This window comes from Sarcophilus harrisii, chromosome 3 (assembly GCF_902635505.1).
Source record: "Sarcophilus harrisii chromosome 3, mSarHar1.11, whole genome shotgun sequence".
In the NCBI taxonomy this organism is placed as follows: domain Eukaryota; kingdom Metazoa; phylum Chordata; class Mammalia; order Dasyuromorphia; family Dasyuridae; genus Sarcophilus; species Sarcophilus harrisii.
The window spans coordinates 339841221-339868060 of record NC_045428.1 but is presented as its reverse complement, the minus strand read 5'-3'; the positions used below and the strand labels follow the sequence as shown (position 1 = coordinate 339868060).

Sequence of the window (26840 nt, the reverse complement as noted above, 5' to 3'; positions counted from 1 at the left end):
AGTGATTATATACATTTCATTATTAAACCAAAGAGTTTTTAAAGTTATCTACAAAGCTGAAGGAGTATGAGGAAAAATTCAGATTTAAAAACAAATTTAGTACACTGCTGTTTTCTGTATAATTAGTTACCAATTTTTAAAAATTTGTACTAAGAATTGAAAGAGTATAGAATTCATGAAGATCTAGAGAACTTGGATTATTTCTAACGAACATAAATTATTTTCATTTTTAAACACATCTCAATGTCTTTTTCTTCTTAGTCATATTTTGGTCATAATGATGTGATTATGTACTATAATGCTTAAAGAAAAGATAATTTTATTTAATTCACATGTAAATTACCTGATTTTATTTGATTCACATATAAATTATTTTTTTGTTTTGATTCACATGTAAGTTACCTCCATCTAGACTTGTCCTCATCATATTTGAAGTCATTATTTAAAATTTCTTCCGTGTTTTGTTTCCTAAGTAGAAAAAGACAATCACAAATCCTCTTCCTATAGCCAATCAGAACTCAAAAATTCTGAATGCCTTGTTGCCATTGACAATGATATGTTCTACTTTGACTATTAGAAAAGAGTACTAAATAATATTGTGTATTGTTAGTTTTCACTGTTATTCATGAAGAAAATACTAATGTAATATCCATCAGTTAGCCATCATCTATACAGTTAGTCTTTTTCCTGTTTTCTTAATAGAAGAAAAATGAAATAGAAGTGAATTTTTATTGTCATTATTAACTAATAAGTTCATTTTATGCATGTGATTAAATGAATAGATTAAAATATTTCTCAGAAATAATTTTTATATTATAAGAATTTCACTCATTGAATGTCATTACTTTTCAGATCTAAACTATCAGAACTTCCCATTTAAACTCTTAGGCTAAGGATACATAAAATCTTCATAATCTTTTTTTTTTTTTTTTAGAAAAAGTCTTATTTAAAAAAAAAGAAAAAGAAAAAGTCTTATAACCTCTTATTTATTATCTTTTCTTTTTCTCTTCCTTCCAACAATGGTTATATTTTTCATGATAAATTGGTAACTGACTTTAAAAAAAAAAAAAAAAACTTTTATTTTCTTATCTAGGAGAATATCGACCAGCAAAGTGACAGTTCTAGGTTACGGTCTATTAACTACAGATGCAAAGCTTCTAATAGACACTCTATACAAACAGAACTTTAAAGTTGTTATAATAGATGAATCACACTACATGAAGTCCAGAAATGCATCCCGAAGCAAGATTTTGTTGCCAGTAGTACAAAATTCTAGAAGAGCCATTCTTCTTACAGGGACTCCAGCTTTGGGAAGACCTGAAGAGGTATTAAAAGTAGTCTTCTGTGTGTTGGGGGATGTATGTGGGTGTGTGTGAGTGGTGGTGATATAATGCCGAAGAAAATGAGCAAGACAGAGATTAGAGACCAATTCAATAATTTATTAAATGGAGAGAAATACTGGGACCAATGGATCCATGTTGATCCCAGGGCTAGACAGACTATCATCTCAAAGAGTCTAGCCCAGAGTATCGGGGCAGCAAGCTTTTTATGGAATAACAAGAACAATCACATTACTGATATTCTAATGACATCTGAAATGGATAAACCTTTATCTTGTCAAACATTAAGGAATGTCTATAAAACCTTTATCTCAAATATTAAGAGGGGACAGTTATAACCTAAGGCAGAATAGTGAAATAGGACAATTGGAGGAACTGGGTCACCCCATTAAAAGGGAACTTTGGCATAACAGTGATGATGGTGGTTGTTCAGGAAAATTAATTGAATCAATGATCTACTGTTTCTGTAACGTCTGTTTTCAAATTTAGATACCTTAAATACCTGGAGAGAATTCCCTAGTTCTTTTGCTCAAGAGCTAATACTTATTAAAAAGTATCCTATAGTGAACATTCTTGAACAGATTTGACACATAGACCTACATAATAGGTACAAAGGACAGTTATTATATCTACTTTCCTTAAAGCATTGTATCTAGTCACTGAGGACTCAACAATAACAAAAGTTTTTTTATTTGTTTATTTTTTTAAATATTATTTGTCTTCAGGAAGCATACATTCTACAAATAGGGTAAGGTAAAGGAAGGAATTGGGATTGGGCGGGAGGAAAATGGGTTTTATATACATAGATAATATGCAGAATAATTTATGGAAGGAGAAATTACCAATAAACCAGCAGATTACCACATGGAAGAGTTAGTATCTTATTTTAAATGTGAAGCACATTGAAGATTTTAAGGGGAAGAAAGTGCATTCTAGACACCAATTAGCATGTGAAGAGATAGAGAAAGGGGGGTGGAGTGCTGAGTTTGAGAAGCAATATATATTCTACTTTACTTGGAACATGAGTGAAAAAATATGCTGGAAATTTGGAGCCATTTTATGAAGCACCCTAAGTACTAAACTAGAGGAGTTTTTTATTATAGAAGTAATAGTGAGCTACTAAAATTTTTTGAGCAGGAAATTGACATGGTAATGCCCTACCTGTGTTTTAGGAAGATTATTGTGGCAGCTGTATAGAAATATTTTAGAGATTTAACATTATGGAAGCAGGGAGATTAATAATACTCTAATATGGTTGATTAGAATCAAGCTGGGTGACTAGAACAATGGTTATGTCAATAACAGATGTGTAAAAAAAAAAAAAAAACTTAGAGGAATACGGAGCTTTGGCATTTTTCCTATTGCATACTCTCACTGGATTTTCATGACTGCTCCCTTGGTTCTCTTCTCTGACCGACTCTTCCTTGTCTGGATTTCATTTCTCTCATACCTCAAAACCAAAGTTTTATATTAGGCCCACTTCTCTTTTTTTCTATAAATTTTTTCACTTGATTATCTCATCTCTTCCCATGAATTCAGTTATCATCTTTGTGCTGATGATTCCAAGATATATCTATCCAGCCCTAGTATCCCAGAATAGCACATGTAAAAGAAATAGTACTTAACACACACACACACACACACACACACACACACACACACACACTCATGCGTGCTTATGTCTTTGTGTATATAAACATCCTGTCTGCACATCTTATCTAATCTTCTAAAACACACACTCTCTATCTGTTTGTCTCTTTCCCTCGATCTAGAATATCACCAATTGTCTGTTGGAAATTTCAAACTTGCTATCTGTTAGATACCTCGAATTCAACATGTCTAAAAACAGAATTCATTGTCCACTCTGTTTTCTTTCCCTTTATTTCCCTCCCCCCCCCCAAAAAAAAAATAAAATTATGACATCTGGATTTTTTTAACTTGTGAACTTTGTCATCCTGCCATTTATCCAGGATCACAATTTCAGTATTGTCCTTGACTCCTCATTGTTGTTCAATCTACATAGGTAATTATGGCCAAACTTTGGCCATTTTTTTCCTACCACAACTTCTTTCCACTTATGTGGTTGTCACTAGTTCAGATTCCCTTATCAAGTCTTTTCACTCTCATCCATTTATCTTGTAGGTGCTAAAGTGATTATCCTGACAATATGTCTGCCAATAACTCCCCTTCAACCCTGCTTTCCCTCCCAACTCTAATTGCTCCCTCTTACCTCTATTTAAAAATCTTCACAAATTGACTTCTTCCTTTTTTCAGTCTTTTTATATAGAACTTACATGCATTCTATATATTTCTATGATGTTCTTCACACACAGTGTTTGATCCTCTCTGGCTCCATGACTTTGCAGTAGATTTTCCTCATGTGTGGAATACTCTTCCTCCAGAGTTTACTGTTTAGAATCCCTGCCTTCCATAAAAACTTAGATCAAGGGCATCTAGGAAGTGCAATAGATAGAGCACCAGCTGTGAACTCAGGAGGATCTGTTATGGGCCAGAACTTGAAACAAGGTGCTAAGTCAGTGGAATTGATAGAGACAGTGGTTGTTTAGCATGGTGCTAGTTCAGTACATGTACTTAGTACTTATTATAGTTCTACAAGATTCACACCTTTGATAAGAGGACATAAGCTCGGACAAATTCAGCCAGAATCAGAATTAGGGAAGACAGAGAAGTGGTGGCAGGCTCTCTTCCTTTGCTTCTCCACTGAAACCAAGATTCTGGAAGGCCTCCAGAAAACTAGCTGAGCCCCAAGTGTAGAAGATAAGACTTTGAAGGAGACAATAAAGGAGTTGGACTTTAATCCCTGGCTGTACTCGTGTGGTGATTATGGAACTGAAATGAAGGCTGCCTCCAGAGACCCCAAGAAACCTCAACAGAGAACATTACATTTTAGAGAGAATATTACAAGGACCTGAGTTCAAATTTGTCCTTAGGCACTTAACACTTCCAAGCTGTGTGACCCTGGGCAAGTCACTTAATCCCACTTGCCTCAGCCAAAAAAAGACTTAGATTAAGCCCCACCCACTTAGCACTGGTCTGTTTGTTGAATACATCCTTCCCCTCTAAAGCTCCATTTCATCTCCTTGGTTGGTTGGTTGGTTGGTTGTTCTTTTTCAAAGAGGACCAAAATTATTTCACTATATTAGACTCGAGTTAGTGTGTTTGACTGTGTGCTGATCAGACCAATACGAGCTTGGAATGCTCTGCCATAGGTTGGACACAGATAGTTTTGGTGAACATTTGGAATGGCTTTTCTAACTTTCTGCATCTTGTGTTCCTTCTGTGATAATTCAAGCACTTTCTCTTATGAGAACATGCCATGCTGGCAATCCTGTGCCAGTGTCTCCCATATCATACATTTTCCAAGTTCTTCAGAGAGACCTTAAGAGTGTCTTTATCACTTTTTCGGACAACATTGTGTCTTATGTGAATTCTCAATAAAAAGTCTCTTTGGCAAGCATATATTTCAAACAATGAGGGCAATGTAATGGAGTTATGTTCTCTTCATTAGAGTTGGAATGCTTGGCAGTTTAATTCTAGAAAGGATCTCTGTGTTTGGTATCTTATCCTGCCAGGTGATGTTCAGAATTTTCCTAAGACAAGTCAAAGGGGAGTGATTCAGTTTCCTGGCATGGCACTGGTATGCTGTCCAGGTTTCATAGGCATACAACAGTGAGGTCAGCACAATGGTTCTATAGACCTTTGGTTTGGTAGTCAGTCTAATAGCACTCCTCTCCCACACCTTCCTTTGGAGCCTTCCAAACACTGAGCTAGCTCTCCCAATGCATGGGTTATCATTATGTATATCCCTGGAAAGTATCTTGCCAAGGTAAGTGAATTTGCCCACAGCATTCAAAACTTCTCCATTTGCTGTAACTGATGGTCCCACTATGAATGATATGCTGGCTGATGATATACATGTGTTTTCTTGGTGTTAGTTGTTAGTCCAAAACTAGCACTAGCAGCAAAGAATTGAACCATACTTTGTTGAATCTCACCTTTGCAAGCTGCACTGATTGCACAATCATCTGCAAATAAAACATCATGTACCAATACTCCCTCCACTTTAGTTTTTGCTTTGTAGCCTTTTAATATGTTTCCTGTATATAATAATTCATATACATGTTGGCTTTTCCATTAAAATTTAAATTTTTTGAAGACTAGAACTTTTTTTCTTCTTTTTCTTTGTTTCTTCAGTGCTTTTCATGGTTCTTAGAACACAGTAAGTCATTAATATATATTTGTTGATTGATTGAAGAATAAAGATGACGAGTTCTGTTTTGTTCATGTTGAATTTGAGATACTAATAGTTGTTGATAGATCATTGGAGTCTAGGGAGAGTAGGATTTCATAGATTTGGGAATCATCTACATAGAGCATTTGTGAGTGAATCAGTAACCAAGTATGTATTAATGACATTATATACCATATATAGATATATTGCTAAGCTCCATTCTAATGAAAATAGCATGCAAAATATTTAGACGTAAGTATATATTTTGTAATGTATCATAAAACCAAACTATTAAAGGAAAATATTACAATTGTTGCTCATCCTATAAATACTTGGAGATTTCTTTATAGAAACATTCTATTTTGCTAAAAGCTTCATTTCTATATAGATCAGCCAAACAATGAATATGAACTACAATTTTCCCAAGAATATGATGCTATAGAGCACTATTTACATGTTTGGAATATCTAAAGATATCTATTGAGTGTTCACTATAAATGGAAAACATTTTCTATAGTTCTAGTTGTAGGAATAAAACTTTTTGGTGTTTTCATAAGAATTTCTTAGTGCTAAAACACTTTTCTCTTAATTTTTAGTGGAGTATTCTTCACACTTCATGAAACTAAATTTTAAAAGCATAAAGCTAGTCCATTTCTCATATATTAGGATAAATTAATCTGTGAAAGAAAGTGAATTTGCTTCGTGATTGAAAAAATGTTGTCTGACTCTTAATTCTGAAGTGAGATAATAATGTCATAGGATATAAGTATGAATTATATATCAAGATTACATGTATCAAAGATTGTTTCAGATATTAGTGACTGTTAAAACCACGCTGTTATTGCTATATAAGGTACCTGGGACCAGAAGCTAATGTATATCTTAAATGGGAGTCAAGGGAAAGGTAAGAACTTTGGAACATAATTGAGTTTGGGATGATAGTGGATGACAAGAAAAGGGACAGACTGAAAGCTTTCAGACTCTTAAGGTCTTTTACGAAAGGGTTGCTGTGGAAGAGATGGTATTTTCTTTAGCCTACTGCTTATTGTTGAAATTTCCTCCCTGGAAGGTTATTGGTAGAGACCTATGGGCACTTTCCCCTTCTGCAGATCACATCCTATGTCTAAAGAGTGTCTTTGAGGAATAGATGAGCCTCTGGCTCAAGTTAGTTATTATCTGCAAAGTCAAGAATAATGTCTTCCTTTACTTTTCTCCTTTTACCGACAATCTACCACCCTGGGATCTATAGCAGCTATTTCAAAACTAAAAATTAGCTCTATCTGTGAAAGAAAAAAAGACTTTATTGATAGAATTGATCCCAAACCAAAGTCTCAACATATCTTTTGATTTTGGATTCAATTTTGATCCTGAGCCTCAGACCTAACTACCTATCTACCAGGGCCAAAAGTAGCACTTATGCCTTAAATACTAGATCTTTTAGCTCTCGGATCAGGCCCTTAGATCCTTCACCTATGGGACCAGAACTTCTAGCAACAGTTCTGTCACCTTAAGAAACCATCTTAGGGAAAACTAGGACACTAATACATTGCTGGTGGAGATGTAAACTGATACAACCATTCTGAAAAAGCAATATGGAACTATGCTCAAGCTGTGCAAACTGGGCTTATATCCAAAGAGATCTTAAAGGAGGGGAAGGGACCCACATGTGCAAAAATGTTTGTGGCAGCCCTTTTTGTAGTGGTAAGAAGCTGGAAACTCAGTGAATGCCCATCAATTGGAGCATGGCTGAATAAGTTATGGCATATGAATGTTATGGAATATTATTGTTCTATAAGAAATGATCAGCAGGATGATCTCAGAGAGGCCTGAAGAGACTTAACATGAACTGATGCTAAGTGAAATGAGCAAGACCAGGAAATCATTGTATATGGCAACAAGAAGATTATACAATGATCAAGAAGATTATACAATGATCAATTCTGATGGACATGACTCTCATCAACAATGAGATGATTCAGACCAGTTCCAATGATCTTGTGATGAAGAGGGCCATCTGCAACCAGAGAAGGGACTGTGAGGACTGAATGTGAATTACAACATAATATTTTTACTCTTTTTTTTGTTGTTGTTTGCTTGCATTTTGTTTTTTCTCTTTTTTTTTTCTTTTTGATCTGATTTTTCTTGTGCAGCATGCTATTTGTGGAAATATGTATAGAAAAGTTGCACATGTTTAACATATATTGGATTGCTTGCCATCTAGGGGAATGGTGTGGAGGGAAGGGAGGGAAGAAAATTTGGAACACAAGGTTTTGCAAGGGTGAATATTGAAAATTATCTATGCTTATGTTTTTAAAATAAAATAAAAATCTTTAAGGAGGAGGAGGAGAAGGAAGAAGCACAAGAGCAAGAAGAAACAGAAACAGAAACCATCCTAGGATCAATAATTCCAGACCTCTCTTCTGGCCACCTTTTTCTTTGTCATTTACTTTACTGGATCTTGATGACTAAAACCAAACTCAATTTCTTTTTCTTCAAACACATGCCTCTTTCTAATGTTTCTATTTCTGTTGAGAACACTATAGTGCTTTCAGTTACCCAGAGAAACCATCTAATTCTATCAGCAACTCCCATCTCAACCTAAATTTAGATATTCAGTCAATTGTCTCATCTATTTATTTTGACTTTCCAATTGCTTGTTTTTAATCTTTTTTTTTTTTTTTTTTTTTTTTTTTTTTTAACTCACAGTTCTTGGAGCTCCTACCCTGAAATCTGGGTCTCATTACCTCTTGCTTCAGTTATTGCAATATCATGTCTCAGGTCTTCCACATAGCTACTAAAGTGATTTTCCTAAAATGCAGTTTTTACCACGTCACTCCCCTCAGTAAACTCTGGCTCCCTATTATTTCTAACATCAAATACAAACTCCTTTGATACTGAAAACCTTTTATATTTTGCTTTCAGCCTGCTTTTCCAAACTTTACACATTTCTCTCCTTCTTGTGCTCTATGGTCCAATCAAACTAGTTTTCTTGATATTTTTTTCACACAACATTCCATGTCTAGCATCCGTACATTTGCGCAGATTACTTCCCATACCCAATATGTATTCCCTTCTCACCTCTACGTTTTAGCATCCTTACCTAGCTTCCTTCAAAGCCCAATCCTGGTGCTAATTCCTTTAAAGGAGGCTGTTCTTAATAGTCCTTAGCTCTTAAAGCATTTTCCTGAAATTGCCCTGTATTTGTTTTGTGCATGTCCTACATATGTATTCATTTCTCTCTCTCTCTCTCTCTGTCTCTCTTTTTCTCTCTCTCTCTGTCTGTCTCACATTTCTCCCACCCTTCTCTCTTCTAAACCCCACCCCTTGCCTAATTGCATGTAAGTTCATTGAAGGTAGGGGCGATTTCCTTTTATCCCTATCTATATCTCTAGCACCTAGAAATAAGAACATGAAGTAGTATCCCATATAATAAATGGTTGTTGATAGGCTGCTATTAAAATGCCATTTTGAGTTGAAGAAAAAACTTTTGTGTTTGAAGATATTTTAAAATACTATAACTTGCTTAAAATAATTTAGATTCAATTAAAAATATATGCATTATGAAAGTATTTTTGTTGTTATTTTTAGCTTTTCATGCAAATTGATGCACTCTTTCCAAAACAATTTGGAACATGGACTGAATATGCAAAAAGATACTGTAATGCTCATATCAGGTATGTATTCCTAAACATTCTCCTACACACACACACACACATACACCTCTCCCTCTCTCACATAATGTATTTTTATATTGTTTATACCTATACATATCATATGCACAAACACATTCAGCTGCTCTAGGTTTATAGAGTTATACAGTTATACAGCTGCTCTAGGATCGCAAATTGAGCATATTCATCAATGACATTCCCATTGTTATTGAATGATGCAATATATTACAGTTTCATCAAATTCATATATAAGGTGATGAATATGGGTTAGATCTAGGATTTTAACTCTGAGAGATCTTAAAAGTTTGGATTAGTATTTCCTAAAGCAAATGGAATAAGTCAAAATAAATTAAGTCTGGTTCCCCTCAAAGTATAACAATAAACTTAATGACTTTCACAATCCAAAAATGTTGATAGTTCTTAAGGAAAACAGAGTTTTCTTAACATCCCAAAAGAATAAAGCAAATAAAGAGTGGTAACAGTTCCTATTACCTGTATTCCAGCTTTGGCCTTTTAACTAAAGTAAAGTTGACTAGAAAAATAATACTAGAGTCCCTTGTTCTATTGTTGAGTATATCAAAAGATTATAGTTCTATAATTTCAGTTTAAGTAGTTATAGACTGACAGATTAAATTACTTTCTGTGGATGCTGAATTGATTCTGTTTAGTGAAATCAGCTTGCAATGATAAATTCAAATTAGCTTTAATTTGGCCAGTATAGTAATTAATCTTTCTTTAAACTTAAAAACACATTCACACACATGCCATACACACACACACACACACACACACACACACAAAATTAGTGTTATTTTAGTACTACGTAATTCCAAAACTCTTTGAAGTGCAAAAATCAACCATCATCCCATAAAATCAGTTGTACATATACATAATTGTATATAAGTTGTATATAATTTATATTGTATATTTATATAATTTATATAATTGTATATAAGTTGTATAATTGTATATAAGTTGTACATAATCAGTTGTACATATACAATTGTATAAAACCAGTGTACATTTGGCATCATTCTAGGAGTTGTTGGGAAGCTTACGGTTACTGTTGTGTTGATTATAATAACAAATAATATACCAGATGTTGATGAGTAGGATAATGTTTTCAGGTTTTCTTATATCATTTTGGTGATGGCCAAAATGTTATCCTTTTGGGGTATTGCAGTTCAGTGTAATGCTATTATCACAGTAGCAATTCTTAAATGTTTTGGTTTCAGGACTCATTTTGTTTGTGAGAGTTTATTGTATCAACATTTGCCATGTTAGAAATTAAACTGATAAAATTTTAAAACATATATTCATTTAAAATTGGTGATAATAAGCCAATCATATGTTAACATAAATAATATTTTTATGAGAATAACTAAATCTTCCAAAACAAAAATAAACTTAAAAGAATGGCATTTTCACATTTTTTCTCAAACTATGTCTAGTTTAATAAAAGGTAAATCTTATTTGCTTTTGCAGTCAATCATTTTGTGCTTTGAAGCATATGAAGAAATATTGCCTCACAGATTCATAGTTTGAAAAATGAATATTTACATAGGCAAATAATGTCTTAGCTTTATTAAAAAAATATTTTTGCCCTCTAAGACCCTCCAGGGAATCACAATTCACATTTTAAGAATCACTGGTCTTCTACATGTACAAAAATGTTTGTAACAGTCCTTTTTGTAGTGGCAAAGAACTGGAAACAGAGTGGACGGCCATCAGTTGGAGAATGGCTAAATAAGTTATGATATATGAATGTCATGGAATATTATTGTTCTATAAGAAACGATCCGCAGGATGATTTCAGAAAAGGCTGGAGAAACTTACACGAACTAATGCTATATGAAGTAAATAGAACCAAAAGAGTATTGTACACAGCAATAACAAGGTTATTATGTGATGCTCAACTGTGATGGACATAACTCTTTTCAACAATGAGGTGATTCAGGCCAGTTCCAATAGACTTGTTATATAGATAGCTACCTGCACCCAGAGAGAGGACTGTGGGGACTGAATGTGGATTACAATATAATATTTTCACCTTTGTTGTTGTTATTATTATTGTTGTTTGCTTGCTTGTTTTCTTCCCTCTCGTTTTTTTTTTTCTTTTTTGATCTGATTGTTCTTGTGCAGCATGAAAAATGTGGAAATATGTTTATAAGAATTACACATTTAACCTATTTTGGATTGCTTGTTGTCTAGAGAGGAGGGAGACAGAGAGAGAAAAAAATATGGAACACAAGATTTTGCAAAGGTGAATTTTGAAAACTATCTTTGCATGTGTTTTGAAAAGTAAAAAGCAATTAAAAAAAAAAACTGCTGGTCTACAAAGACTCTCAAGTTTATTTTCCACTTTCTAATTGATAGCTCTGAGCCCTTCATTTTATAAACATCATGAGTCTTCTTAAATTATAATTCATATGACACTTTTCTTCCTACTTTCACATTAAAGATATGACTTTTTTTTCTATCATTTATCTCCATTATCTTTGCTCTTTGCTACTTGGAAGAATTTAGTGTCATCTTATAATTTGCACATCCCCTCCTCCAGATCATTTATTAAAATGTTAAATAAGATTGAACCTTCCAATGATTTCTGAGGAGTTGAGCATTAAATTTCTCCTTTCATAGAAGTATTATTTATCCCTATCATTTGTTTCCTGTGTGTAGCACAGTTACATATCCATGACAGGGAAGCCTCCTCCTCAGTCTCATTGTGACTAAGTCATTATTTTAATTTTTGGTATGGAATCCTGTGAAGAGGGTTTGAGAAAAGTTAAGTAAATCTCTTAAATTTTCTCCTTATTCATACCTTAAAGAATTCTATTAAGTTAGCTAAACAAATTCTACCTTATTCCCTTCAGCAAGCATTTATTAATAACTTCCACTGGATTGCTTTTGAAGAGGTTATACTTTGGAGTATATTCTACTTGGCAGATTGGGGAAAGTAATCAATTGTAATATACACAAAAAGGCAAGGAGAAAGCCCCACTCTTTTTAAAAATTTTAAAAGGTAACGTCCAAGTTTACTCTAGTCCAAAGTGGCTCAGTTCTTTGTGTCTCAATCTTAATATTCAACTAAAACTATTCTTTCCAAAGTTACCAATTATCTTTTAATTGATAAACCAATGGTTTCTTCTCATCATTTTCATCCTCTTATATCTGTTTATCGTTATTGATCACCCTTTTTTACTGTATGCTCTTTCTAGATTTTTATGGTATTTTTCACTCCTGATCATTATATTAATAGCTGATAACATAGTATACTTATCTTATTGTTCCACTAACTATGGTGGTCTTCTCTTTCTTTACAGCATTTCACTTAGTGATTTTAGCTTCCTTGGGCTCAATTTTCCTTCTACAGTTGATTCTCAGATATAATCAGCTAATTTTAACTTATTTTCTCATTCTTCCACTTCTCTTCCCCACACCCCCCCCCCCAGTCTCACATCATTAATTGCCTATTAAACATACTGAATTGGAAATACTTACATATGTATATTGTCTCCCCAATAGCATGTCAGCCCCTTGAGTGCAAAGGCTATTCCATTTTTTTACTCTGGATGTGTTCAGTACCAAACACAGGACTTAGCACATAATAGGTTCTTTTTTTTTTTCCCCTGAGGCAATTGGGGTTAAGTGACTTACCCAGGGTCACACAGCTAGGAAGTATTCAGTTTCTGAGGCTACCTTTGAACTCAAGTCCTCCTAACTTCAGGGCTAGTGTATCCACTGTACCACCTAGCTGCCCCCACATAATAGATTTTAAATAAATGTTTATTGATTGATTGCTCCAGACTTTTTATCTTCACCTTGGCCTAGAACAATGGTCTCCTCATAAAAAGTAATTAATGGAGAATCAGCATGAATTTTTACCCTCATTCTTTGGTTATGTTTCCTTTGTATACTACACTTAGCTGAACTGAGCTGAAAAAATTTTTCCTAAAGCCAATAGACACTGAACACACATGCAATGAACTTGCTTTGAGCAAGCCACATAATAATTAATGCTCTCCCTGTCCACAAAGGAAGCCATTGAATAAAATGTGGGCATATGAAAAGCAAAGTGAACAAACAAACCTTATTTTTAAAAATAGTACATGTAACAAAACATTCTTAAACTGAAGGGCAGGGACCTGTGTATTGAAGGATTTGTAAAGGTACAAATGAAGAAAAAATCACTATCAAGTTTATAGAGGATAGAGGGATTATATAGGTCTCCATGGAAAAGCTAGTATTTAAGCTGGGTCTTTTTTTTCCCCTTCTTGATAATATATTTTTTTCAATTTTATGTTGTTTTCAACATTCATTTTTGCAAGAGTTTGAATTCCAAATTTTCTTTTCTGCCTTCAGTCTTTATCTTCCCTCATCCAAGATAGCAAGCAATTTGATATGTTATATATGTACAATTATTTAAAACATATTTCTGTTATTAGTCATGTTGTGAAAGAAAAATCTGAACGAAAGGGAAAAACCATGAGGAAGAAAAACCAAACAAATAGGAAAAAATAGTATTCTTTGACCCTCATTCAGTCTCCATCTATATCTCTGGATATAGATGGCATTTTCCATGTCAAGTCTATTAGAATAGTCTTAGATCACTATATTGCTAAGAAGAGTTAAGTCTATCATAATTGATTAACACGTAATCTTGCAGTTATTGTATAGGATGTTAAGGTGGATGATTTTAATGCTATAGAAAGAAAAAGAACATTTAAGGTCCAAGCAAAAAGCAGCATAATGAGAAAATGGAGCACTGATTCACAAGATAGCAAAGAGTCCAGTTTAGCTAGTATTAGAAGGAGGCATGTGAAATACATCTGGAAAGTTCACTTAGATCCAACTTACAGAGAGACTTGGTTAACAGAAGAAGACATTTTTCTCAGTTTTTGAGCAATGGAGTAAAATTATTAGAATTGTAGAATATAGTAGCTTTGTGTTTAATGGATCAAAGCAGAGTTTGAAAGCCATGGTAGCAGTTCAGGCTTTATTTAGGATCAGGACAATGACGGGGAAAGAGATAAGGACTTATATGAGAGCTAATTCAGAAGAAGAATTTGCAACTCTTGTTTCCTTATAACTAGTAAAGTATAAATATTTGACATAGCATTGAGAAGGATGTGATACTTTTAACTACATTGTATTGAGAGATAGTTGTGAAGAAATTTTAGCCCTTCATTATGAAAATAATTCTACTTTAAATCAGTTCTTTAAGACATGCTTCCTTCATTTTTTTCAGGTATTTTGGTAAAAGAGCTCAATGGGACTGTAGAGGTGCATCAAATCTAAATGAACTTCATCAGCTATTAAGTAATATAATGATAAGGAGATTAAAAACTGAAGTTTTAACACAACTACCCCCTAAAATTAGACAGCGTATTCCATTTGATCTTCCATCTGTAGCAGCTAAGGTGAGGATTCCTTACTTGTTTAAAAATAATTTCCAAAGTTATTTCTAAAAATAATAGTTATTGCAAAACATGTATTTTAAAAAAATATTTGCTGATATAAAAAGTTGCTTACCTGAAGCAACTTGGGATTAGTTAGGGCATTATTTCCCAGACTACATTGTATAGTAGAATTCTGCTATTCAAAGTGAATAGATGCTCCACGAGAATATTTCAATATTGTAACTATCATTGAAACACTAAATTATTAAACATGAAGTTGTGTATTCTAAAAATATTTCATACTGAATTTTTTCATATGTAACTCTGGGCTGAAATCTACCATTTTACTCTAAAATATTCATCTCCAAACTTTATCCTGGTGCATTCTATGCTCTCTGGGCCAGTATTCCTGAATTTTGTCATACTAAGAAATGTTTCAAGGCCATATGAGTTTAAAGAGTACTAAATTAAGGAAAATTAGCTGTTTTTGTGTCTTTTGATACCTGAAGACTGAAAAAAAAAAACATAATTGCAGCTTTTAACATATGGGAAATCATTGTATAAATAGTGATAAATAATCTTTCTTTTTCCTCTGATGACAGAATGAAATAACTAACATTCTAGCGAGAAATATTTATCTTTAACATTATGGAAAGATTTATTTTCTTAAAGCATTTATGAAAGACTAAAATTAATTATTTATGGTGGTTGTAGAGTCTTCTCTGGAGATTTTTGAGGACAGGGTGGCCCACTATCTATTTGTATAATTTGGGTATAGTTCTATCCCAGAAATCTGCTTTTAGCTCTATTATCACCCTCTGAAATGTGCTAATCATCACACTAGAAAACCAAAAATAAATTACACTGGAACCTCATATGCACTTACTTCTGAAGAATTTAGTTTTCATATCGTTAAATCTGCTTATATCTGTGCTTACATAAGAGGCTTTTTGACAGAAACTGCATCATCTTCCAATCTCAGTAGATTTATGCCAAACATTTTTCCAACATTCTTTCTAAAATAAGAATAAAGTGACTTTATATTCAGTTATTCCAACTCTGTAAAAAAAAAAAAAAATACAACTGAAGAAAGTCAATATCTGAATCTACTGCATTTAAAAAAAAAAATTAGGTAACATTCTCCAAGTCTTTATGCCTGTTTAAATAAAACTGTCTTGCTGTAAAAGTAACTCATTATCATATATTTTTTCTATGCCCTCCTTCCTTATATAATTAGATTTTTTTCTTCTTGCTTTGCAAATTGTTTCTCCTTAAGAGAAAGCTCTTTGTGTTTGATTTATGATGTTAGCAAAGTGCTTTATTTTCACCCACAGCTTGTCATTGGTTTCTATAATTGGTAGGAACATGTGACTGACCTACCTCTGCATTGACGTTTTTGTATGAGCAGGCTGGTATCTTTGGGAATTTTCTCTTCTCTGTGTACCTTTCTGTAGCAGAAAAAAGTAGGACATGATTCACAGTTACATTAATTGTTCTGCCCTTTATGCTGTATTTCTAAACATTGTTCTTTCCTCCCACATAGGAATTGAATACTAGCTTTGAAGAGTGGGAGAAATTAATAAGGGCTCCACATTCAGGTTCCACTGAGACGGGTAGCCACTTTTTTCAAGCCATGGGGTTGATGACCCGTATGTTTAAACAAACAGCTATTGCTAAGGTATTATTTAAATTTCTGTGTAATTCTATTTTCTTCTCAATAAAGATTTTTTAAATGATTTTATTAATTTAACATCTTATTTTTAAGACTGCCCCCTACATCATTCTTCTGGATCACTTCACCCCTACGTATTAGCTTTTCCCATCCATTCATGCTGAACCTTACACAAACCCTATTATCTTCCATACTGGTGTTTTTATTTTATCTTTATTTATTTATTTAAAAGTAGCCATTCTTTGTCTTCAGTTTCATATATAGAGAGATATATTTCTTTATGTGTGTATGTATACCTTCTCAATTTTTTATTGTAAATCTACAAGTTATGATTATAAAATACAATCATAGGCCTGCAGTTACCTTAGATTAGAGATCAGCTGGTCCAGCCTTATAATGGAAAACCACAAACGAATAGTATCTTTGTTGCATCTTATTTTTATTTATTTTGTTAATCATTTCCCAATTACATGTTAATGTGGTTTGAGATTCACTTAGTTGTTTTGCTGGCCTTGAGTTTGACACCTCTGATCTAGTTCTTCCTTCTTTCACAAATGAGAAAAGTGAGATTGAGAGTTGTGAAGTGATTTCTGCAGCATTACAATATTGAGTCAAGCTGGCAATTGAGTCCAAGTCTTCTGACTTGGCACTGCACATGGCTGCCTTCTACATTAGGACATTGGGATTTTTTTTTCCTCTTCATACTAGAATTTATAACTTTAAATAAATCACAGAATGTCACAGAAATCCAGTGATAGAAAAGGTGTAAGATGTCATTTTAGCTTGTATAACTCTTACCTAAGTATTAATTCTTCTTATAAAAATGCCAAGGAGGACATTATCCAACTTGTAATGATTACTTCATATGGGAAGCCCATTTAATTTTTAGCTAACCTAGTTGGCAATATCTTCTTTGGTTTTGAAGTGAATTCTGTCTTCCTTGTAATTTACATTTGTTTATTTTAGTTTTTCTCCACCTTAACTATGCAGAATGTCTAATTTTTCTTCTTTGTGACAATCTTTGAAGTAGTTGAAAACAACTTTTATGTACTCTCCAAGGTAAAAAGTTCTGATACCTTTGATTATTCAGTATACAAATTGTGATTTCAAGTTTTATATATTACATTGGTCTCCCCTTCAGAATGGAGTCTAACTTTTCAGTCTCTCTTTATTATGGTAGAGTACTTAAAATGACACATACTATGACAGATATGGATTTACCATTACAGATCACAATGGAATTATAACTCACCATGTTCTGACCTCTATGTTTCTTTTAATTCAATCCAAGATCACATAGACTTCCAGCACAGAGTCATATTCTAATCTTGCCTCTATTTACAAAGACTAAAACTCTCAATACTCCAGACAACTCTGAGAGACTAAGTTGCAGAACTGTTTTTTTATCTGCATTAAAAGGAGTATCCTCATTCGTGTTTCCCTATGCAAATAAAATCACAGATTCCATACCAATGTGAAAGATCATATAAGCTCTTTTGGCTACTCAATTTTGCTTTCAAATCATAGTCAATTAAGTCCTCTGAGTCTTTTTCTTTATCAACTACTATTTAATCATTTTAAAAAGGACCCAAGCTATCCTCATTCCCTTTCCTCACCCCACTCCTTTTGTTCTTCCATAGTTTATTTACATAAATCATACTCATTATGTGAAAAATCCATCCTCTAGGTCCTTATATTTCAAAGGCACCAACTAGCAGAGCCCTCAACTTCTCTACTTGTTATTTCTTACTCACATGAGATGTTCAACCAACTTTCTTTTTCCATCATATATTTTCTTAGTGATACCTCTGAAACCACTTATTTGAGTGAAGATCACCAATATATTGCAGTTTTCTTGTGCTTAACTATGGGTCTCTTCATTGACCTTTACATCAGCTAAAACTTAAATTATTTAGAGATGATCATGATAAAAGATTTGCAACCAAAGAAAACACTAAGAGGATATTTGCATCAAAAATATGGGTCTTTCCCCTTGGAAAAAGTTTGGGAACATTAAAAACATAACATTGAATTGAATTGAATCCTGTCTGCTCTTTTTTTTTTTTTTTCAATTCTAGAGCAAGCTTATCGTTCATCTACTGTGCCCTTTTCATATTTTGTAGTGATTGAGTGACTCAATGAACTATCCTTACAAGGGTGCTTGTCATAGTTAGAACAATGGGCATTTCTATCCATATGGTTTTGTTCATATTGATTGATAGACTAATCTCTTGATTAACCAGAACACCTCTTTCATTTGGACTTTGCTCAAGAAGAGATCTACAGCAATGGGAAAACTGACAAGTATACATCACCCTATTCTGTATTTCTCTTGGTATTAATAAATAAACCTGTCATTGAATAGGCTTATTTTGGGAGTGTGATCTTAACATACATACACACACACATACATGGTATATGTATTTATATGTGTGTATGTCTTTCATTTATCTATCTGCCATTCATCTGTTTGTCAATCTATATATCTATCTATGAAGTTTCTAGTTGGGAAAGCATCTTTAAGACTGAATTTTGCTTTACCAAGTCAAATATTTCCTTGAGATTAAAAAATGATAGCTACAGCAATATCTTATATTTTCTGAATTTTTCACTTGAGTTGTCAAAATGTAAAGAATATAATTTGTTGTAGAAAATCATTTAAATGAATATATGAATAGGTGAATAAAGGCATGAATGAATGAAAAAGTATTTAAGTTTACTTTGTGCAAGGTACTGTGCTAAGTACTAGGGATACAAATTAGGTCCTAAGATCATAATCCATTAAGGGAGCCAGTACATACAGAAGGTGTTAGCTATGAGTTAGATGGAGAGGTCCCATAATCCATAGGGTACAGGAACAAAAAAGATGGTAATACATTTTCTAAAATGTCATTTCTACTGATAAAATTCCAACAGTTTCTAATGTTGAATCCTTTGACAATGCCAAGAACTATGATAGCAAGAACTTTCTTTTCTGTATCTTCATTAGTTGTGATTCTAGAGAGTAAGCCTATATATAGGTGTAAATCATTTATATTAAGATGAGAAAGTACTGGTATTCTCTCTGTCGATTTTTTTGATAGTATTAATGTCATCTTTTTCTCAAATCTTGTAAAAACACTCTTCAGTATTTCCTGAGTTATGTTACCTCCACTGTGGCATTCCTTGGTTTGTTCTCAGCTTGGTGTCTACCCTTCTTCCCAATTTCATCTTCCTAAATACCACTTCTACTTTTCATATATTACTTTAACATAACTATTGTTCATATGTAACTTTAATCTAAGATGTTAGATTCCCTCTCACTCTCTTGATGAAAATATGTTCTTTAATGACATTGATATGTTATTCTACTTATATTTGTATATCTTCCTCACAGACATTTCTTTTATAAATACTTTGAGATGAAAAGCTTTATTTGACTTATAAACTAGACCTTCTTAAGATTTGTTTTCAATTCTGTTTCTTTTTTGCCATTTTCTTAAGCAATATTCCTTTTACTTATTTGCCATCTTCCATTGTAAGATTTGGAAACAAGTCAGTAGTCTGAACCATCTTTGCCCCCAATTTCCATTTCTTTGTAAGAAGGAATTTAAGTATTGGCTGACTGAGAAAGTTTAGAGGCTCCTTTAGATTCTTTTTTTTTTTTTTTTTTTTGGTAACTTGGGTAACTTCCCTAGGAAATGGTGTTCATTTCTTTATTAATTTTTTACAAACATTTTAATTTTGTCTCAACACCTGCTATTATTAGCAAAGGAAATTTGTAGAATAGAAAATCTTCACTGATACTGATTGGCACCTGTAACTTGGAGTCTCAGAGATTTGCCTGAGAGCTTATAGGTTTAGTAATTTGGCCAGTATCACATAGGTAGTATTTGTCAATCAAGACTTGAGCTCTTCAAATATGACTCTCTCTCTCCATTGTATTATGCTGCCTCTTTTTGTATTAATTAATAGCTTGTTTATAGGTCACAATGAACTTGTTTTTAATTGCATACCATTGTCTTCTTATTAACTCCTCTAATTTGGTGGTGTTTTATAGTTTTGCTTAGATAAGTTGTTGTTGTATAAATAGTTGATTAAAAATGACTTTCATATCAGTAACCATTTATTTTCCAACTGTCAAAACATATCGAATTGACTGAAAGGTACCAAGAATACAAGCTCTCATTGTGCTAATTCTTTGATACTCATTAAAGAAAACATTTCATTTGGTATTACAGGATGTTACTTTTACTGCTTTCTTCCATGATGTATCCTGTATGTATGTATGTATGTGTATATATATATATATATATATAGTAATAAAAGGTTATTTAACAAACTCAACAACAGATATAATTTTCTTAACATAATCTATTAATATCAAATAAGGTATAAAACAGAAAGATTTGTGTTCCCTAGTTAGATAGTGTTACTATCAGAGAGGATGGCTTTAGACATTTCCTAGCCATGGGACCCTAGACAAGGCACTTAATGTCTCTCAGTCCTAGTTTTTTCCTCTGTAAAATGAGAATAATAATAGTGTTAACCTTCCAAAGTTGTCATGAAAATCAAATGAGATTTTTGAAAAGCACATTATAAATTCTAAAGCACTATATAAAGTTACTTGGTCCCTAATCTGATTCATTAGTACATATATCTTGAGCACTGTAAAATAAGTCTAGAATAAATAGGTGGAAGAGAGCTGGACTGGGTTGCATTTGGGAAATTATTTATCACATTCAGTTATCCAAGTCTTCTTCCTGAATCAGAAACCTCGTTTTTAATATGACATGGTAGAGACATGACTACATGGTCCTGATCTATTTTTGGCCATTGCACCCAGATGGTTCTGGACGGGAAAGTGAGGCAGGTGACCTTGCCCAGCCCTCCCTCACTTAAGTCCAATTCACTTGCATGTCATGGCATCCTTCATTATTTACCCCACTCACTTCAATGTGAAGAGACTTGGAAAAAACTTCCTGCCAGAGGATTTATGGGAGGACCAAGCAAGAGTTTGCCAAGATAAAAGGTGGATGAGTTGTGACCAGTGATCACATGAATAAGCTCAAGGTATTGAAATATTTGTAATGTAATTTGCACATACTCATTTTAATTCTTTTTATCATTTTCCTTTTTTTTTTAAACCTAGTTTCAACCCTGTCATTCTGATTAATCATTATAATTGAGATAACAATTAGCTAAGTATTATAAGGTAGCTATTATTTCAAGTACTTAACTTCTGAAAATGTTACTCCAAGTTTGCTTTTAAAAGTTTTTTCTACTTTTTTTTTTTTTTTTTTTTTTTTTTTTTACTTCTTAGGCTCTCTTGCTGTGAACTTTGTTATTTCTCTAAACCAAAACTGTTCCAAAATTTGGCCTTTTCTCTGAAAATTATTCAGGCCTATTGATTTTCAAAATACCATTCAGTTTTATCACTTCTCTTCCTAAAATGAAAAATGCAATTCCCGGAACTGAACCTAGTACTCCAGATCCAGTCTACTTTCATTTACATATCACTATATATTTATGTTGAGATTATTAGTTTTAGAAAATGAGTTTCCAAAAAGTTGGAATAAATTACCCTTGTGCACAAAGCCTAACAGCAAGAAATCATTTAATACATTTTATTTGATGATAAATAGCACTTCACAAGAGTCATAAAATCTCATGTAGATCTTTTGGAAGGTTCTATATTTTACATTCCTTCTCAACTTTTAAACATTCTTTTGTTTAAGGCATAGATAAAAATAGTACAAAAATTATATTTAGATATTTACAATTGGTCATTCTATAAAGCAAAATAACATTTCTATAATTTAATTTAGTTGTGGTCTCAGATAAAATTGAAATTACAAGTATGGCCTACAGTTCACTGTCATGTTTTATATTTGATTTTCAGTCTTGAGTGGCTCATTCTATTCAAGTTCTTGATTTCTCCTTTATTTATTATTTATTTGTTTGTTTGTTGGCTGAGGCAATTTGGGTTAAGTGACTTGCCCAAGGTCACACAGTTAGGAAGTGTTAAACTGTCAGCTTTCAAAAATTATTGGGTTTCTCCACTTAAAATTTCACAATAATTTTCTGTCTGAATTGATTTTCTCATAGTTAAAAATGTGTAATTTCCTTAATGTTATTTATATAGTAGGCATGTTTCTCTGAAGAATTGTACCAACATGGCCCTTAAAGCATTGATCTATATTATGTGTGCAAACATTACATTTCTCAGTGCTATTTAAAGGCTAAATAAGAGCATAAAACAATAATAAAATTCACATAAATTAATTCTTAAGATATCTCTAACTTCTCAAGAGATTTTTCATGTGTCTGAGAAAACATGGCTGGATTTTCTTTGTAACAATTTTTATGAGATTAATTATATGATTTTTGCATTTAGGCAGGAGCAGTAAAGGACTATATTAAAATGATGCTTCAGAATGATTCGCTTAAATTTCTAGTTTTTGCTCATCATTTAAGTATGCTCCAAGCTTGTACAGAAGCAGCTATAGAAAGCAAGGTATGTTTAATTTTCATATAAACTTTTTTTACATTCTTTTAATGCACATTATTTATGAATAATAGTTTTTTTCAATTTATCTTCTAGAGAAGATCCGTGATCACTAGAATTTAGTCCCTTTTAATTACATTATTTTTATATTGCTTGTTGACAATTTCACATCATTGAATTCATTCTCTTTTAATTCAATTCATCTAACATTTATTGAATAACTATGTACAGGGTTGTACTTTAAATAAAAAGGAGAATATTACCATCTCAATCCTTCAGGAGCTTTTATAGTCTAGTAAGAAGAAGACCTTATCATATTGAAAAAGTATGATGCAGTTAATTGTGATGGATACAAAGAAAAGGTCCGAAAAAGGTTCTCAGAAGTTTGTCACCAGGCTAAGCATATTACAGTAAATTGTTTAGCTACAACCATTCCTCAAATTGCCTACCAAGTTGTAGAGAGGGTTATGCGTTGTAGAAGATATTAGCCACACCAGTGGACTTGTGCTTTGAAATATAAGGTGTAGGTATTGGGATTACAGGATTACAGTTAGACTCTTCCCAAACAGAACCACCAAATTGAGTTACCTACAATTGTTGGGGTATGGGGAGTGATACCCCAAAAGTATATTGGGATTGTAGACTGGTATCATTGGTTGTCTTAAAATAATTTGTAGGCTTAGACCCCTTCCAAATTAAGGGGTAAAGATTTTATTATGCTGCTAAAAACAGACTAAATCCATAAGGATTTTTAGTAAGGAAGGTTTTAGTCATTAACAAGGGGGAAGACAAGTTACCTAGAGATAACCAGGAGGAAGATTCCATGAGGTGGAATTGATTGCTATGCTAAATGCTAAATGGGATTTAAAGATTTGGCACCCTAAAAAAATTAGTCAAGAAATTACAGTAGAATAAGTCTTTTAGGGGAAATATAACCTTGGGGAGTTCACATTATAACTTGGCTTTCTGTTTGGATATGTTAATAGTAGAGTTATAGAGATTTTGTTATTCAGCTAAGAATTCTACCAGAAACCTCTGCCTGGAGTGGGGCTTTAATAAAGTCTACTTAAAGAACAAAAGGCCTAATCAGAACCAAAAGGTTCACTTGTAATCCTATTTGTGCTCTTCCCTGCTTTCAAGTAATGTCTGTCCATACCCATCTAGCTACTCAAGTTCCTCATCAATAAGGAGCACTGGAAGGGACTATAGCTAAAGTGTAGACCTGTATAAAGGCAGATTAACTATAGAAGAAGGGATAGGAGAGAGTCACACATATATTAAGTGCTTACTGTATGTCTGGTAGATACTTTGCTAAACAGTGGTAATGAAGCTTAAATTTGGGGAATTAAAATGAAATTAGGATTTCTGGTGGTCAAGGAGTTTAAATGAGGTCTAGTGGCAGATTCAGGGTTTGTCTCCCCTGTAACCCCTTAGGATTCGGCCCAAGGGTAGGAAGTTTTGGAGACTCCCTTCTGACGGCACAGAGGCTCTCTGTAAAGGAATTTACAGACCTGAAAACCTAGATTGATAAAAGAGGTTATTATGGATATTGAAAGTAAGGTTAAAAGTCTGGTTAGGGAAATAAGTGAGGGTAAAGAGAGGATAGCACTGGAAAGAGTATTCCAGTGGACAAAGGCTCCTTGGGATGCCAAGCATGGTATAGCTGGCATGTTTGGAACCTCTGCAAAGAGAGGATTTTAGTTTGGCTCTCTTTATAATGAGAGATTTAGCTAAAGGGGGACTGTGGGTGGAGTCCCAAGCACTGATAGGATTATAATACTCCGAAGGCAGGCAGGTCCTGGAGGCAGATACTAAGAGGATCATCTCAGCCTTCAGTGGTCCTTTTGTTCTTTGCTAACTTATTTTTTAATTTTGCTTGATCTTATCAGCATAGTAAAACCTTTGTACCTTGCTTTGGAAGATATTTAAGCTTACAAATTCTTTTGCAATAACTTGCAACAACCCTAATATATCTTTGGGGTCCAATACTCTCAAACTTCAACATTTTAGTTGCTAAATCTCAATATGTTGGACGTTGTATGGATATAGTCTGGCTTTATTTCCTCTATTTCAAGGTAAACCTCTTTTTTTTTCCTTCTACATATAGAACTTGCCCTTACTTTACTGTTTTTCTTGTAAATCTTAGGCTCGTTATATTAGAATAGATGGAAGTGTTCCTTCTTCAGAAAGAGTATATCTGGTCAATCAGTTTCAGAAGGATCCTGAGACTCGGGTGGCTATCCTAAGCATTCAAGCTGCTGGCCAGGTAAGACAAAATGTGGAAGTAAGGGAACTTTTAACAATGGAGAATAACTAACTGCAACTCTTTAGCTGCAAACAATAATGTCAAATCCATGAAAGAAGATTAGACTTAAAGTCAGACTTGAATTCTGCCTCCATCATCTACCAGTTTTATATATTTTTTGCAAGTCATTTAACCTTTCTCACCTTTAATTCTCTCATTTGTAAAATGGAAATGATGCCCTATATACACTATCTGAAACACAGAGGTTTAGTGAAGAGACAAGTAAAATGATGGATATCTGAGCAAATTGAAAGTCTTTTTAAAAAATTATTATTATTATAGCTTTTTATTTACAAAACATATGCGTAGGTAATTTTTCAACATTGACCCTTGCAAAACCTTCTGTTCCCACTTTTCTCTTCCTTCCTCCCAACCCCTCCCTTAAATAGCAGGTAGTCTAATACATGTTAAAAATGTTAAAGTATATGTTAAATACTATATATGTGCATATTTATACAGTTATCTTACTACACAAGAGAAATTAGATCTAGAAAGAAGGAAAAAAAAACCTGAGGAGGAAAACAAAAATGCAAACAATAAGAGAAAGAATGGAAATACTATGTTGTGGTTCACACTTATTTCCTGTAGTTCTCTCTCTGGGTGTAGCTGATTCTTTTCATTACTGAACAATTGGAACTGGTTTGTATCATTTCATTATTGAAGAGAGCCACGTCCATCAGAGTTGATCATCATATATTATTGTTGTTGAAGTGTATATTGATCTCCTGGTTCTGCTCATTTCACTGAGCATCAGTTCATGTAGGTCTCTCCAAACCTCTCTGTATTCATCCTGCTGGTCATTTCTTACAGAACAATAATATTCCATAACATTCATATACCACAGTTTATTCAGCCATTCTCCAGTTGATGGGCATCTATTCAGTTTCCAGTTTCTAGCCACTACAAACAGGGCTGCCACAAACATTTTTGCACATATAGGTCCCTTTCCCTTCTTTAATATCTCTTTGGGATATAAGCCCAGTAGTAATACTGTTAGATCAAAGGGTATGCACAGTTTGATAACTTTTTGAACATAGTTCCAAACTGCTCTCCAGAATGGTTGGATCCGTTCACAATTCTACCAACAATGTATCAGTGTCCCAGTTTTCCCACATCTCCTCCAACATTCGTCATTATCTTTTCCTGTCATGTTAGCCAATCTGAGAGGTTTGTAGTGGTATCTCAGAGTTGTTTTAGCAAATTGAAAGGCTTAAAGAGTATAAGTTTCAGTAGTTGTTGCTAATATTCATATTGTATTTTTAAAAGGTCAACAATATCATAAAAACAAGATTATTATTAATAGCTATGGGAAAAGTCATTGTACATCTTTTGATTTGGGGTTAGCAATTAGTAAATTATGAAAGTTTAAAGATGTGTAGAATCATGTGTGTGTATGTGACCTTGCTCATCTCTTTAAGATAGATAAAATATAATACACATAGTAATTCTACATTTGGAAGTACAGTTATGAAATGGTTATATCTCCAGTTAAAGAGCATAATAGCAAAACTCTAATAGTAGGGTAAACCCTGTACCAGTGTTGCAAGTGAAATTAAAGAAATGTGGATGAAGTTTTCTCCAAAATACTATTTTATTCACAAGGTACAAATCCTAAAAATAAGAGGCTCAGTGATTGCCTCAGTTTCCAACCAAAAACCTCAAGCAAAAGAAAAGCTCTCCTTTTATAGGTTTTAGTGAATACAGAACAATGTAG

The 26840-nt window shown here is 33.2% G+C and overlaps 1 protein-coding gene across 3 annotated transcripts in view; it reads left to right on the top strand.

Moving 5' to 3' along the window:
• The window catches only part of ZRANB3 (zinc finger RANBP2-type containing 3), a 192053-nt gene that overhangs the window by 95184 nt on the left and 70029 nt on the right, over nucleotides 1–26840 (top strand). For all 3 annotated transcript variants that reach the window (XM_031960015.1, XM_031960014.1, XM_003763827.3), the window contains exons 5-10: nucleotides 1094–1325; nucleotides 9181–9266; nucleotides 14512–14683; nucleotides 16206–16340; nucleotides 22711–22830; nucleotides 24968–25087. In XM_031960015.1, coding sequence (XP_031815875.1) covers nucleotides 1094–1325; nucleotides 9181–9266; nucleotides 14512–14683; nucleotides 16206–16340; nucleotides 22711–22830; nucleotides 24968–25087 — 865 coding nt within the window. The remainder of the gene's footprint in view (nucleotides 1–1093; nucleotides 1326–9180; nucleotides 9267–14511; nucleotides 14684–16205; nucleotides 16341–22710; nucleotides 22831–24967; nucleotides 25088–26840) is intronic.